The following is a 15,615-nucleotide window of genomic DNA, read 5'->3' on the forward strand; positions in this document are numbered from 1 at the left end:
ACACAGACCCACCCAGACCCACAGACCCAGACCCACACACACACAGACCCAGACCCACACACACACAGACCCAGACCCACACACACACAGACCCAGACCCACACACACACAGACCCAGACCCACACACACACAGACCCAGACCCACACAGACCCAGACCCAGACCCACACACACACAGACCCAGACCCACACAGACCCAGACCCAGACCCACACACACACAGACCCAGACCCACACAGACCCAGACCCAGACCCACACAGACCCAGACCCAGACCCAGACCCACACAGACCCACACAGACCCAGACCCACACACACACATACCCAGACCCACACAGACCCACACACACACCCAGACCCACACACACACACCCAGACCCACACACACACACCCAGACCCACACACACACACACACACCCAGACCCAGACCCACACACACACACCCAGACCCACACACACACACACACACCCAGACCCACACACACACACACATACCCAGACCCACACACACACATACCCAGACCCACACACACACACACATACCCAGACCCACACACACACACACATACCCAGACCCACACAGACCCACACAGACCCACCCAGACCCACACACACAGACCCACCCAGACCCACACACACAGACCCACCCAGACCCACACACACAGACCCACCCAGACCCACACACACAGACCCACCCAGACCCACACACACACAGACCCAGACCCACACACACACAGACCCAGACCCACACACACACAGACCCAGACCCACACAGACCCAGACCCAGACCCACACACACACAGACCCAGACCCACACACACACAGACCCAGACCCAGACCCACACACAGACCCAGACCCACACACAGACCCAGACCCACACACAGACCCAGACCCACACACAGACCCAGACCCACACACAGACCCAGACCCACACACACCCAGACCCACACACACCCAGACCCACACACACCCAGACCCACACACACCCAGACCCACACACACCCAGACCCACACACACCCAGACCCCCACACACCCAGACCCCCACACACCCAGACCCCCACACACCCAGAGCCCCACACACCCAGAGCCCCACACACCCAGAGCCCCACACACCCAGAGCCCCACACACCCAGAGCCCCACACACCCAGAGCCCCACACACCCAGAGCCCCACACACCCAGAGCCCCACACACCCAGAGCCCCACACACCCAGAGCCCCACACACCCAGAGCCCCACACACCCAGAGCCCCACACACCCAGAGCCCCACACACCCAGAGCCCCACACACCCAGAGCCCCACACACCCAGAGCCCCACACACCCAGAGCCCCACACACCCAGAGCCCCACACACCCAGAGCCCCACACACCCAGAGCCCCACACACCCAGAGCCCCACACACCCAGAGCCCCACACACACAGAGCCCCACACACACAGAGCCCCACACACACAGAGCCCCACACACCCAGAGCCCCACACACCCAGAGCCCCACACACCCAGAGCCCCACACACACAGAGCCACACACACAGAGCCACACACACAGAGCCACACACACAGAGCCACACACACAGAGCCACACACACAGAGCCACACACACAGAGCCACACACACAGAGCCACACACACAGAGCCACACACACAGAGCCACACACAGAGAGACACACACAGAGACACACACAGAGAGACACACACACACACAGAGACACACACCCAGAGCCCCACACACCCAGAGCCCCACACACCCAGAGCCCCACACACCCAGAGCCCCACACACCCAGAGCCCCACACACCCAGAGCCCCACACACCCAGAGCCCCACACACCCAGAGCCCCACACACACAGAGCCACACACACAGAGCCACACACACAGAGCCACACACACAGAGCCACACACACAGAGCCACACACACAGAGCCACACACACAGAGCCACACACACAGAGCCACACACACAGAGCCACACACACAGAGCCACACACACAGAGCCACACACACAGAGCCACACACAGACACACACACACAGAGACACACACAGAGAGACACACACACACAGAGCCACACACACACACACACAGAGCCACACACACACACAGAGACACACACACACACAGAGACACACACACACACAGAGACACACACACACACAGAGACACACACACAGAGACACACACACACACAGAGCCACACACACACACAGAGCCACACACACACACAGAGCCACACACACAGAGCCACACACACAGAGCCACACACACAGAGCCACACACACACACAGAGCCACACAGCTAGAGCTTTTATGACGTCGAATGGCCTAATAAAGTAGCTTACCGCTTATGTGCGTTTTTGTTGCATTGTGGGACTTGAGGTCTTTTCCACGGTACAAACGCAGTTCAACAAACCAGAGTATGTAAAATAAGACAGGATATAAGGTATTACCTGCGGCGGGGTTGTTTTTAAGAGCTCTGTATAGTTCCGTGAGAGGGAGGTGGTCGTACCTCAGTGAGGTGTAGCACATATTTTTGCGTGGGTTAGTTTGAGACACCCTGCCATACCTCAGATGCGCGCAATGGAGGGCTTCCATACCTCAGTGAGGTACACTGTCATGTTTGCTTGTACTGAAGAGCTGCTCTGTGATGTTCCTTAAAGTGAGACACACACTTATGTTTTTTCGGTGTCTTATATCTCACTTTAAAGCCCGTGTGTTTTGGCCGGGGTTGCAGCACAGCGCCAATGGGTGAAGACAAAATAGTGCGTCCCTCACATAAGAACAGGGGGGGGCACTCTAAATTCGACATGCCTTGAAGTCCATCCTCCATCCCACGGAGGCAAAGACGGAAACGGAAAACAGACAGAAACTAAGACGACAGCCACGAGCCACGGACAACAATACATAGAGACACCAGACCTAGAAAAAACAAGCTCTGGCCCGGGACGCAGGGGTCAGCGGCACCGCTAGGCCCTCCGACGGCCACACTCTGTCCAGTCGTTTGTTTGCTTTAGCTTAACTCATACCGTCGGAAACATGTATCCGTGGTTCGCAGGGACGGTGGCCGGGGGGCAGTGGCGTGGGAGGTTGCAGCATAGCGCGGGCGGCACACGGACAGCGGGAGGGGGCGGGAACGGGCAAACAGACAGTGGGAGAGGGGCGGGAACGGGCAAACAACGGGAGAGGGGCGGGAACGGGCAAACAGACAGCGGGAGGGGGGGCGGGAACGGGCACAAGAAGGCAAGAAAAATAAAACGGCACTCACCTGGACATCTTCCGGCGGCAAATGATCAAAACATGACGTCCAAAAAAAATAACTAATAACATCCGCCCACCGCTGCATGACGCACGAAAATGGGCGGGATGAGTAAAAATCGCCGGAACGCCCACGAATCTGCTCCGGCAATGACGGACAGATCGCTCTTCCAATGGCTAGCCTCCATTTATGGAGCTAGCCAATGGAAGAGAAGGAGGGACAAAATGCACATACTGTGAAACATAAGATTTCGCCTGCGCGAAAGGCTGCTTGCGCAGCTTTTGACAGGCGAAACCTAAAAATAGCTTGTATTTGGAGGTTTCGCTCTGCATTTTGAAGGGGTCCAGTGTCGGAAGGCGGAGAGGGCTGGAAGAATGGATCCAACCGAAGGGTTTTAAGGATTATCCTTTTAGGCTTGCATTGTTAACATGTCCGGTCAAAACAGACCGGTCTCGAGCAGACCGGTTGCCGAGACCTCAAAGTCCTCGCTGCACATCCCTTTTCAGCGACAGGCCCAGCACTTACAGGAGTGGTCACACCGCTGAGTGCGGCTACTAATTAAGGCACGGAAGCCCCATGGACTCGGGTGCATGTTGATAAAAATGACTGCGGCATATCTGCACTGCAAACCCGGGGGCATCGGTGCTGCAAGTACATGGCAAAAGCAAAAACAAAAGCAAAAACCACCCCCTTTTTTACCGCTTTTGGCCGCCGTAAGTGTGGCAGGGTATGCTCAGACGTGAGTCCCTTGCTCACTTTGCCAATGGATTCAAGCAAGCCGGGCTGAAGACGGCTGGAATGCCAGAAACCGGTCCTCGGAAGCTTGTTTCCGGTCTAGGGAAGGCATGGCTTGGCAGTTGGGGCTGGACTGTTCCCATGAGGCACAGGGTCAGACTGATTTGCATATACCCATGTCTGAACTGGGGTGGCAGAGTGGGCTAAAGAATGGAGATGGATCAAACTCAGATCTTTTGACTACTGGGTGTGAGTGTTCGATTGGTTCTGATGCTCCGTCCATCACCACCCCCTTTTGTACCGCTTTTGGCCGCCAAAAATGTGGCAGGGTATGCTCAGACGTGAGTCCCTTGCTCACTTTGCCACTGGATTCAAGCAAGCCGGGCTGAAGACGGCTGGAATGCCAGAAACCGGTCCTCGGAAGCTTGTTTCCGGTCCAGGGAAGGCATGGCTTGGCAGTTCGGGCTGGACTGTTCCCATGAGGCACAGGGTCAGACTGATTTGCATACGGCCATGTCTGAACTGGGGTGGCAGAGGTGGCTAAAGAATGGTGATGGATCAAACCCAGATCTTTTGACTGGGTGTGAGTGTTCGATTGGTTCTGATGCTCTGTCCATCACCACCCCCTTTTGTACCGCTTTTGGCCGCCAAAAATGTGGCAGCAATGGGCAAACAAATGAATGAGATAGCAGAGCACAATAAAATGAGACTCATTCTTCGTGTAACTTGTTAACAATAACTCTTAGACTAAGAGCCACACGTTTTGTTGGCGGCTACACATTTTAAGACCAAGGGCATTCAGGTTTGGTGTAACAAATGGGCATACAGTACACATTGAATATGTAGTCATTTCCTTACCAGTTTATTTAATTACAGCTGAAGGCTAAGTAGGAGACATGAGAACCGAGCGTCCCTCCCTCTTTGCTGTGTGGGGTGGAGTATGTTACTTACACAGAAGCCGCAGGCAGTTATGGCTGTGCAGGTCATGGGTGAGCAAGGGAGGGGGGCAGGAAGAAAACCAGCATGGTGGGGAGCGGGAAGAAGAACACGGACAACGGGAGGGGAACAGGAGTGGGTTGCGAACAAAAAAAGACACGGGCAATAGGAGGGGGCATCAACAAAGACAATGGGCGGGAAGAAAGGCAACAGAAAGTATGGCGGGAGGGGGGCAGGAATAAAGTCAACACGGACAACGGGAGGGGGGAACATAGGGAATAGGACAACGGGGAGGGCGGCGGCAGCAAAGTGAATCACAACAGGAAAGTTACTAAACAAGCTGAGGAAAAAGAAAAAAGTTGTGCACGGGCCAAATCATAAGGCCCATATCAAAAGGATCCATATAGCCGGGGCAGTCGCCAGGCCGGGTACTAGACAGCCACAAGGCAGGACTCTATTCACCAATGAAAACTATGGAGGGCCAAGCAACCAATGAATAGCGATGGGGGTGTGTGTTCAAAATCCACAGAGGGATTACAGCATTCCTCACAGAGCAGCGCAATGATGGTTCACTTAAATTAGAGAAGCAAGCTACTCCCTAAGTGTACTTTAGTTCCAGGAGTAATGGGATTGTTCGGTCAAGGCTTACTGCAGTTAGTGGTAGGAGAGAAAGAACTATAGGTCCTAACGTTTTGGGGGCAAACATAGGACCCACCAAACTCTTTGTAGCATTTACTCACTAGCTAACCCTAAACCTACGATCACTTATCCTGTGAGGGAAGAGCTCGTTGAAATTTTGGGATGCCTTTGATTTACTTATTCAGAAGCCCCTGTCAAAGAGTGTGAGGTTACAGACATACAATATAGCACCTTGCTCTCTGAAACAATGTGGTGTCAGGCTGCAACACTGAACAACTTAGCTGGCTGAAAGACAAGCTAGGTTTCCAGTCAAAAATGGTAATATCCCTTCAGTTAAATCTCCACCACCTAAACAGCTTTGCTATCCCACAAAAATCAATGGTGAAGTTATTTCGGTACTAAAACTCAGGGTTTCAAGTTGAAATTAATCTCCGGGATCATGAACCCAGTGACCAGTCAAGGCATTTAAATAGCGAGACAAGTTAAGGACAAAGTTATTCTCTGTTGGAAGCCAATGTCCTGGATCACCACCCTTAATGCCATCTCCCGCTGGAGGTTAAAACAATGCTTTAGCGCCTGTATCATAAGCAGTTGGTCATCGTGAAAGGGTCAAGCAAAGGATTAATGTCACCCGCTGGAACACAAGCCATAACCAAGCTCATAAGGGAAATGGACTTCAGGACTAAAGAATCAAGACTTTGAATGATAACTCTGAAAGTACAGTTTCTAGAAAGACGGCTTAAGACTTTCCAGAATGAGTACAGAACAACTGGTGTCAGAGACCACACCTGGAACCCTTGCACACCTTTCTGTTTTGTAGAAGACTGGCTCCATAACCCAAGACCCTTAGTGCTCCCGAAACAGCCCCCAGCCTACAACTAATGCCCTCTCTGACTCATCACCTCCACTCAAGGTTAACCGAAACCCCATAATGTAACATGGGTCAAGGGGCTAAGATGCTGTAAGAATGTACAGTCAACTGTTCCAGCAGCTTCTTTTGTATGCTACTATTGGTTTTAACAGAAGTATCTATTTATCTGTTAAATTATATTATTTTTCTAAAGTAAAGCATTGACTGGACTGTGATATTATTATATTTTATGTTACATTGAATCAAAGTTTCTAACCCAATCCACCAACTAAAGTAAGTCTGGTTAGCTTCTCACAATGAGTAGCTTGATCCCACATTGAAGTGTTCAAACATTGTGGCCCTGGAACACTAATGACACCCTCACAGGATATTTACCAGCAACTAGTCACAGACTCATTAAAACCCTGTTCTCATGACAAACTTAACCACAAGCATCTACAGTGGTCTCAAATGACTGTTGAGCTGACTGGAGGAGTCAGATACAGTAATCCAGAAAAAAATATGGTGGTATGGCACTGCTTTACTAACCTATGCTGGAAAGAGACTTTTGTGCAAACACAAGGAGACAACCAGCACCAAAGGGAAATGAGACAATATAAGTTTCACTGTATTAGGCTGAGACTCAATACTGCCACCACCAATTTAAATGCGACCTCACCTCTTTATCTAGGTACTGGCCCAGGATGTCTGTTTCATTGAGTAGTGTTACACTGCACTTCCCCCTGTGGGATAAAAGATAGCAAAGTTCAGGGTCACTAACCAAGTTGCAATCATGGAATATGAAGGCAGCAAGGTAAGAAAGTTAGAAAGTCAGGTGGGAGGGGGGGACAGCATGAGAGAGTAGGGAATTCTAGGATTCAGAATTTTTCTGGTGATATCAATGTAAGGTGGAAGAACTCACATGAGGTATACGGTAGTCCACCAGGTATTTCACTTTTAACACATTTTAATGTCAGATGGATCACTAAGCAAACATTGGTGTACAAAGACAGGAGATGTAATCACCGTATATGAGTGGCTGGCAGAGATTCAAACTGTCGGGAAAGAAAGAGCTCTCTGTGTTTGAGCTGATGCCGCTGTGGCTCCCCCACAGTCGGCTGTTTGGATTCATCCTCAAACTCCCCTGAAAAGAAAAAAATACAAAGATTAGAAATGGAAGACAACACTCGATCAGCATTCCATTCAAGAGAAGCACAAAGATTCTATTTTAGAAGCGTACGAGGACAGAACAATGAACACAAGCAGGCAGCCTGCGCCATACCAAGATCTAATAACAACAAGCATTGGCAAAGCCAATAGGTCTTGCCTATGTGAGATTTATTCAATCAATCAAGACATTTGTAGAGCGCGCTACTCAGCCGTGAGGATCTCAAGGCGCTGGGGGGGAGTGGGGGCGGTGCTGCTACTGTTCGAACAGCCAGGTCGTGAGGTGTCTCCTGAAGGTGATGTGGTCCTGGGTCAGACGTAGGTGGGCGGGAAGGGAGTTCCATGTCTTGGTGGCCAGGTAGGAGAACAATCTTCCTCCGGTAGTGGTTCTGCGGATCCGTGGGATGGTGATGAGGGTGGCGGAGCGGAGCTGGCGGGTTGGAGTGTGGAACGTGGGTCGTCTGTTGAGGTATTCGGGTCCGGTGTTGTGGAGTGCTTTGTGTGCGTGGGTGAGGAGCCTGAACGTGATTCTTTTGTTGACGGGGAGCCAGTGCAGGTCTCAGGTGAGCGGTTATGTGGCTGTGTCGGGGGGGGGGGTGTTCAGGATGAGGCGTGAGGATGCGTTCTGTATGCGCTGGAGTCTTTTCTGAAGTTTTGCTGTGGTTCCTGCATATATGGCGTTTCCGTAGTCCAACAGGCTGGTGACGAGCGCCTGGGTGACAGTTCTTCTAGTTTCGGTGGGGATCCATCTGAAGATCTTTCGGAGCATGCGCAGGGTGTTGAAGCATGCGGACGAGATGGTGTTGACATGTTTGGTCATGGTGAGCGAGGAGTCCAAGTTGCGTGCGTGGTCCGTGGGTGCCGGTGGGGAGCCCAGCGCAGTGGGCCACCAGGAGTCGCTCCAGGCGGATTGCGATGGTCCCAGGATGAGGACCTCCGTCTTGTCCGAGTTCTGCTTTAGGCGGCTGCCTTTCATCCATTCAGCGACGTCTCTAATTCCTTCCTGGAGGTGGATTCTGGCGGTGGCTGGGTGTTTGGTGAAGGAGAGGAGCAGCTGGGTGGCGTAGGTGATGATGTTGAGGTTATGTTTGCGTACGATGGAGGCGAGGGGGCTCATGTAGATGTTGAAGGGGGTCGGGCTGAGCGAGGAGCCTTGGGGTACGCCGCAGATGATTGTGGTTGCAGTGGAGAGGAAGGGAGGGAGGCGGACTGTCTGGGAGAAATGATGTGATCCAGTCCAAGGCCCTTCCTTGGATCCCTGCGTTGTGGAGGCGGGATCTTAGAGTTCGGTGGCAGACGGTATCGAAGGCGGCAGAGAGGTCTAGGAGGATGAGGGCGGCGGTTTCACCATTGTCGAGCATGGTCCTGATGTCGTCGGTGGCTGCAATGAGGGCGGTCTCGGTGCTGTGGTTGGCTCGGAAACCGGACTGGGAGGGGTTGAGGGAGCCATTAGCCTCGAGGAAGGTGGTCAGCTGTTTGTTGACGGTCTTCTCGATGACCTTTGCTAGGAAGGGAAGAAGGGAGATGGGCCGGAAGTTCTTGAGATCCTTTGGGTCTGCTGTGGGTTTCTTCTTTAGGGCGTTGATCTCAGCATGATTCCAGCTCTCCGGGAAGGTGGCGGACAAGAGGGAGATGTTCATGACGTTCCGGAGGTGGGGTGCGATGGCGGCGTTTGCTTTGTTGAATATGTGGTGAGGGCAGGGGTCTGTTGGTGAGCCGGAGTGAATTGTGTTCATCATGTGGGTAGTGTCCTCGATGCTGGCGGGGGTCCAGGTGCTGAGGGTGGCGGTGGGGGGGCGTTGGCTCGGTGGCTGGTGGCAGGGTCTGGGCTTGACTTTGGTAATGTTTTTAGCTATGTTGCAAATGGCAGAAGGTAATGTAAAACAAGCAGTGGCATAGCCAATAGGTCTCGCCTTTGGGACCTTATAAGTGTTTAGCCATGCAGCACATTATCACCTAACGGGCAGATTTCTGTAATGGAACTAGTACTCATATAAAGTGCTTTGATACCTTCATTCGCGCTACATAATGCAAAAAATAAAAAGGAATGAAAGGAGAAGTGCTTGCAGATTTCTGAGGTGGGGGAACGAAAAGATGCACTCTGTAGAGTTACACTGTGCCTACCTGCTGTAGATGTTTGTTTTTTCTCCACAACAGTTAGGGTAAAATGCTGATTGCGAACGTTCTTCTGTTTTGTTTAAGCAGAAGCATGATCATCCGGTCAACAAATGGTTAAGCATCACAATGTAGCTATTTACTGAAACTCCACGAGGATCGTTCCCTTCCTCCCCAAGACACGAGTGGTCTTTAAAGAGCTTTAACCACTGTAGCAGCTGCTTCTTGCCTTCCAGGGTAGGCTTGTTGGCCAAGGGCCGCTCATTAGACGGTGCTGACGATTCAGCTGAAAAGTAAGTTGTCACCGTAATTGATTTTGTTTCTGTTCCTTTGTGTTTTAGAGAAAATGAAAGAGCACTCTTGTGGAGGGGACGCCCCTTCTAATAAAAGCGGCAAGGTCTGGAAACGAAACCTGACCCAAAACAGATGGCGGCCTGCGTGACGCTGCTGCTGGCTCCTATTACATAATGCCAGTCCCAAATCAGAAAGCGAGCACAGTATAGAAAATCAGAAGCCAAATTGAAAGGAGGCGAAAGTGAGTTATCCTAGTGTGCACGTGAAGGCGGGGCTGAAGAATGCTGCATCTTGGTGCAGAGTAACAGATGTGTATTGCCAACCAAATGAATGTTAGTCAGTCTGCCTCTAGTAGGATGAAAGGATGAGCAGACGTGCTGGGGTTCGAACCTGCGGTTGTGAGGTCAAACATAAAATTAATAGGGTGCTTGCCTTAAAGTTAAGATCGCATTATATAATGCCAGTACCAAATCAGAAAGGGAGCACAGTAGAGAAAATCAGGAGCCGTGTGTGTAAGCAGAGGTCTCACTACCTCTGCCGCCACTGTCAAAACACGATTCTGCTGCCTTCCTCCTTCTACAAGTCAACAGCAATGGGCCTAGCATGACAACGAATGCACAAGTTTCTCATTGCAAATAGAGCATTGTCAGGGCTGTGCATGTGAAGGGAGGGTTGATTAAAAAGAATGGTGCGAGAGAAGCGGGGGCGAGTGAGCACGGCAGCGTGGGGAACGCGCTAATTAAAAACAGATGGTGACATGACCCCGAACAGATGGAGCCCCTGCTTGTAACCGCAAGCCGCGGGCAGATACATTTCCTGGGAACGGTGGATCATGCACCCGCCTTTGCCCAATTGCGTGCTGTCTTTTTTAGAAAGATGCACGCCAAGCCCAATAGAAAAAATGCTAAAAAAAAAAGTCCAGAATGATTCCAAGAGGTCGTTTTCCTGGAGCAGCACATGCGCGCTGCGCTAGGCTCGACCTAAACAGCTGTATGACAGCCAGCGTGGTCCGCGTTATAGTCGAGCCTGAGCAGCCCAAGTGCTGCTCTGCGAGGCACGCTGTACGGCAGTATGCGCTGGAATCCCCGCCATCTCTCCGCCCATATTTTTCATTGGATTGTGTCCTTGTCCTTCGTAAATGCTGGCGGCTTCTGATTTGTAAATAGGCTCGTTAGTCCCTCCTTCGTACTGCCTTGTCTTCATTTGCAGCCTCCAATGAGGCAGGCTTTAATTACAGTCTCGAGCACCATTTAGTTTAATAGTTTTTGCATGCCTGCTGTTACAGGTAGGTCACGCTTGCTCATAGCTTCTTTATAACTTTTTTTTTTTACATAGCATGGCACACCACGCTGATATTGGCGGCTGTACCTTTGCTTTACTAGCCGTGCCAAATGCGACAGCTTGTTTAATTTTTTTTAAAAACACTATTTAACATTGCCCCATGCTGCCGCATTTACACTTTAATGTTGGCTGCTCCCCTTTCCTTAAACGAGCTGAATCTAAGGAAAGGGGCATGGCCGCCATTAGAGTGAAAGCGCAGCATGGGGCGCTTTTAGAAAAAAAGCATTTGTTGGTCAACTTGAAGGGAAAAAAAGCATTTGTCTGTCAACATGACAAACAAATGCTTTTTTTTGTAAAAACGTCCATACTTTGCTTTCACTTTATTTATTTATTACATTTCTAAAGCTCATTATCACCTGATAGGCATCTTGGCGCTCTTAATTCAGTCTGACCACCTCCGCAAGAACTTACTGTAGCTAGTGGCGGCCATGCCCCTTTCCTTAGACTCAGCTTGTTTAAGGAAAGGGGCACAGCTGATAAAGTTAAAGAGCTGAATGGGTGTTTTACCAACTACCATTTGTAATGCAATAGGTGTTGCATTTATGATACTCACGTAAATGCGATACTTATTGCATTGCAAATGCTTGTTTCTTTTTAGCTATGCTGCACTGAAGTAAGCACTTTTGTATAATATGGTTAAAAAAAATTGATAAAGCCAAAAGATATTGCATAGGATTTGCCAAAGCTTGGTATGAAATGCCATATGGTAAAATTACTATCTATACAGTGCTTACAGTGGCTGAAGTGCTAATGTTATGGCATGGAGAATGTCCTTGCCAAGGTGTTAGTGTGTCCTGACTCAGAAGCATTTTAGGACCATTCAAAAACTGTGAAAATGTGCCATATAAATGCACTGAATGTAACATAAGTTGTAGGTCGACAGAAAAGTCAATTTAGTTACAGCGTTTATTACAGTGATGCTATCGGATATGTGTTACAATAGTTACAAAAGAATCAGAAAATCACTCCCGACTGCTTGTTTAGTAGAAAAATATAGCAATATTCCGTGTTCAGTAGGTTTCCTAGAGCTCTTGGCTCCTGTGCCACTGCACCTGCTGCACCACTGAAATCATGATCCTAGTTAGTGCCTGTAAGATAACTGCACTTGTGATTGCTTAATTAGTAGTAAAATGTAGCAATTATTGGTGTTCAGTGGGTTTCCTAGAGCTTTCAGCCACGGCACCTTCTGCACCATTCAGATCATGACCCTAGTGTCAGCAAGGACAAATTAGGAAATCGTTCATATCCAGTAATGTAGATGTTCCGAAAAAGCCACAGTTGCACACAAAAAACATAATTATGTAGCTAGACAAACATAAAAGTTTACATAAACGTGGCCTTTAAACTTATCCAATTTGCCGGGCATGGCCAAGATGGCGGACGGGTGAGGACCCCCCTCCCGTCTCTCCGTCCCCACTAATCATTAGCACTGTAAAGCACCTGTCCTGCCTGCTTGTTACTTGTCGATTTCGTTGTGGAAAGGGGGTAGTTGTCGTTCTCTCCCCATACCTGCTGGTCGTTCTCTCCGCCATACCTGCTGGTCCTGCTAACAGACGGTTCTTCAATTCAGGGCAGGAGACCAAGGCCTTTGAGCTGTGTGGCTGATCCGGAGGACAAGATGGGGGCCATACATAGGAGACATTAATCAGCTCTCCGGTGACACCACCGGTGTGGGACGCCATTGTGCGGCTTCCTGCTGGGGGGGCAACCGCCCGTGTTTGGACAACATAGTGTGCGGCTGGTGCCAGAGGAGTGGAACGGCCCGGCGTGAGGGATCCCCGTAACAGACGCGCAAGGCGAGGTAAGGAGGGCAGCGCACAGAGCGATTTCGACGTCGGAGGGGGCCTACTGGTGCTGGTGACTCACCCCCCCCCCTCCCCTCTCTCTAAATCTCTGCTGGTGATCGTACCTAGGAGTGGGATGGGCCCTTTGCAGCACCTATGCCTGGAGGGCAAGCAAGATGGCGGCCGTCAAGAAGGAGAGGAGAGTGGTCTCCCGTCTGCGAATATTCAGGCAGTCCGGTGGTGCGGCTGTTCCGGGCCCCGCGCACCTCCCTGGCTAGACTGACTGCCTGACTTGTGGAGAGGAGCTGGTGCCAGGCATCTCACCGCCACAACTCGTGAGGAACAGGATGGCTCTGTGAGTGCTTGTATTCATACAAGCACTGATCCTCACTGTGCTTGTTCACATTTGTCCGATTAGAAATTGTTTGGAGGGATGCTCAGTTAATTATCTGTCCTGAAGATGACCATGTACTAATGACAAAGGTCGAAACATCGTCGACGCAACTGTAGCCGCAATTTATGGAGGACACATTGTTTTGTTTGTTGTAGTTCCAGAGTTATTCTGGAACTCCTTTTATGTAACCTCTTTTTTGTATGCCAATTGTCTGGTCGTGTATGTCAACGAATTGTAATATGTACCAGCATATATGTCTGACCCTCGTGATATATTTTATATTGAATAAACTTTGTATGTCTTTCTAAAAAAATGTTTTGTATACGGGCCGAACTTTGTATTCTCTTTTTGGTGTGCACTAGATTACCTACAGTTGCAGCACAGTGTAAAATCACCTGGTTACAGGGAAGGAGTCGACACCCTTTAACTCAATTAGAGAAATGGCTGCTACTCAAATCGGTCGATTCTTGCATTATATCTGAAATCTACACCTTTCTATCTAGGGAGGGGCTTGGGGTGAAGACAAAGGGGCGGTGGAGATAGGAAGGGATCTCACCACTAGAGAATGGGCAGATATTTTCTATAGAACTCGCCATAAAGCCCACAACATGGCTAGTACGGAGGCGGCCTGTTAGATTGTCTCCTAATCGTACTTAACTCCAGCCCGTCTTCATGCTTTATAAATTAAATGGATGCCACCAGAAATACCCAAGATCTGAAGCCCAGGGTGGGATCACTTCCAAACATTGCTGCATACGAGTGGATGATGCAGAAGTTGTTATTCTTGATAATGTGAGTACTAGGTGGCTACTGACATAACCAAACCCTTGACGCTAAGGCGCTGTATTTTGCTATTGTTTTGAATTAAAAACAATAAAAAGATACATAGAAACACGGTGATAAAAGATTGCGCCAGAACAATCTATTTTTGAAAAATGTATTTATAAAAACAGCTTAGCACGAATACCAAGAAAAATCAAATAACTGAAGAACGAAATTGACAAGTAGTCTAATAAGGGACTGAATTATTTTCTTGTTTTTTTCTATATTAGCACTGAAGCCAATTCAAGTTCATATCGCATTGTTCTCAGATTAGAAGTATGTGCCAAAGAAAATGGACACAAAAATCCCACACCTCTCCAGGAGGTACGCTACACAATAAAGCTAGGACGTTCAGAATAAAACAACTGCTTGATATTTTTTTTATGGCAGTGAATAGGTTACATGCGATCTGCTCAATTGATGCATAGTGCCTTTTTAAAAAAGTGATAATTTTTTTGCGTTTTGGGAAGCGTTCATCATAAAATATGCAAGCATGTTGAAATAATGAAATGGCTTGGTAACACCACAGGACGTACCTTCTCTCACTTATGCCAAGTGATTAGAATGTTCTAAGCAGCAGAATTCAGGGAGCATTTACATAATTGGGGTCCTGAACTGACACATAATTACAGTAGCCCCCCCCCCCCCCAGTAAAACTGAATTAAGACTATTAAAAGATACCATTACATTTTCAGCATTCTTTTTAGCAAACTCTTTTGTGATGCACTTTGAAATGTCCATACAGGAAGCCTCTATAATATAGGCATCGTATAGTGAGCAAAAGGCTTTATAACCCTCAATGCTATAGTATAGGAGCTCACAATAAATATCTTTGAAAGAGAAGGTTCAAGCTCAGACTTGAAGGTGTCCAGAGAAATGAGAGCCAATAGATTAGGGGAATTGTGCAACCCAACGTTCCAATTTGAAAATTAGTGGTTTTAAAAGTAGCATTTCTGCAGTGTGGCCTTTTCAGTTTCACTGTAATGAAACAAGGGTTGATCGTATTTACATGCTGCTTTCTATGCAGAAACTGCAGCTTACCTTTCCCTGTAAAGTCAACATCTGCAGCAAGTACGCACCTTCTAAACAATCATAAAATAAAAACTCGGCGTCCCAAAGTATCCCACTACCATAAAGCGCTTGTAGACCAATCTTTGATTCATAAACCCTTTGAGTAGCTAAGATATTGCTGGGTAAATTAGTCTAAAGCAGACATTACGCGGTAATGCAGAGAACCAACCTTCAAAGAAGCCTTTCACAAATATCCTCCAGAAAAATACTTTTTCCAAATAGGC

The 15,615-nt window shown here is 49.2% G+C and overlaps 1 protein-coding gene across 2 annotated transcripts in view; it reads right to left on the reverse strand.

Moving 5' to 3' along the window:
• MTA2 (metastasis associated 1 family member 2) overlaps positions 1-15,615 on the reverse strand; it is a 386,348-nt gene that overhangs the window by 342,029 nt on the left and 28,704 nt on the right. For both annotated transcript variants that reach the window (XM_078660594.1, XM_078660595.1), the window contains exons 4-5: positions 7,430-7,547; positions 7,083-7,146 (exon numbers count right to left, since the gene is read on the reverse strand). In XM_078660594.1, coding sequence (XP_078516720.1) covers positions 7,083-7,146; positions 7,430-7,547 — 182 coding nt within the window. The remainder of the gene's footprint in view (positions 1-7,082; positions 7,147-7,429; positions 7,548-15,615) is intronic.

Source organism: Lissotriton helveticus, chromosome 9, assembly GCF_964261635.1.
Source record: "Lissotriton helveticus chromosome 9, aLisHel1.1, whole genome shotgun sequence".
Classification (NCBI taxonomy): Eukaryota; Metazoa; Chordata; class Amphibia; order Caudata; family Salamandridae; genus Lissotriton; species Lissotriton helveticus.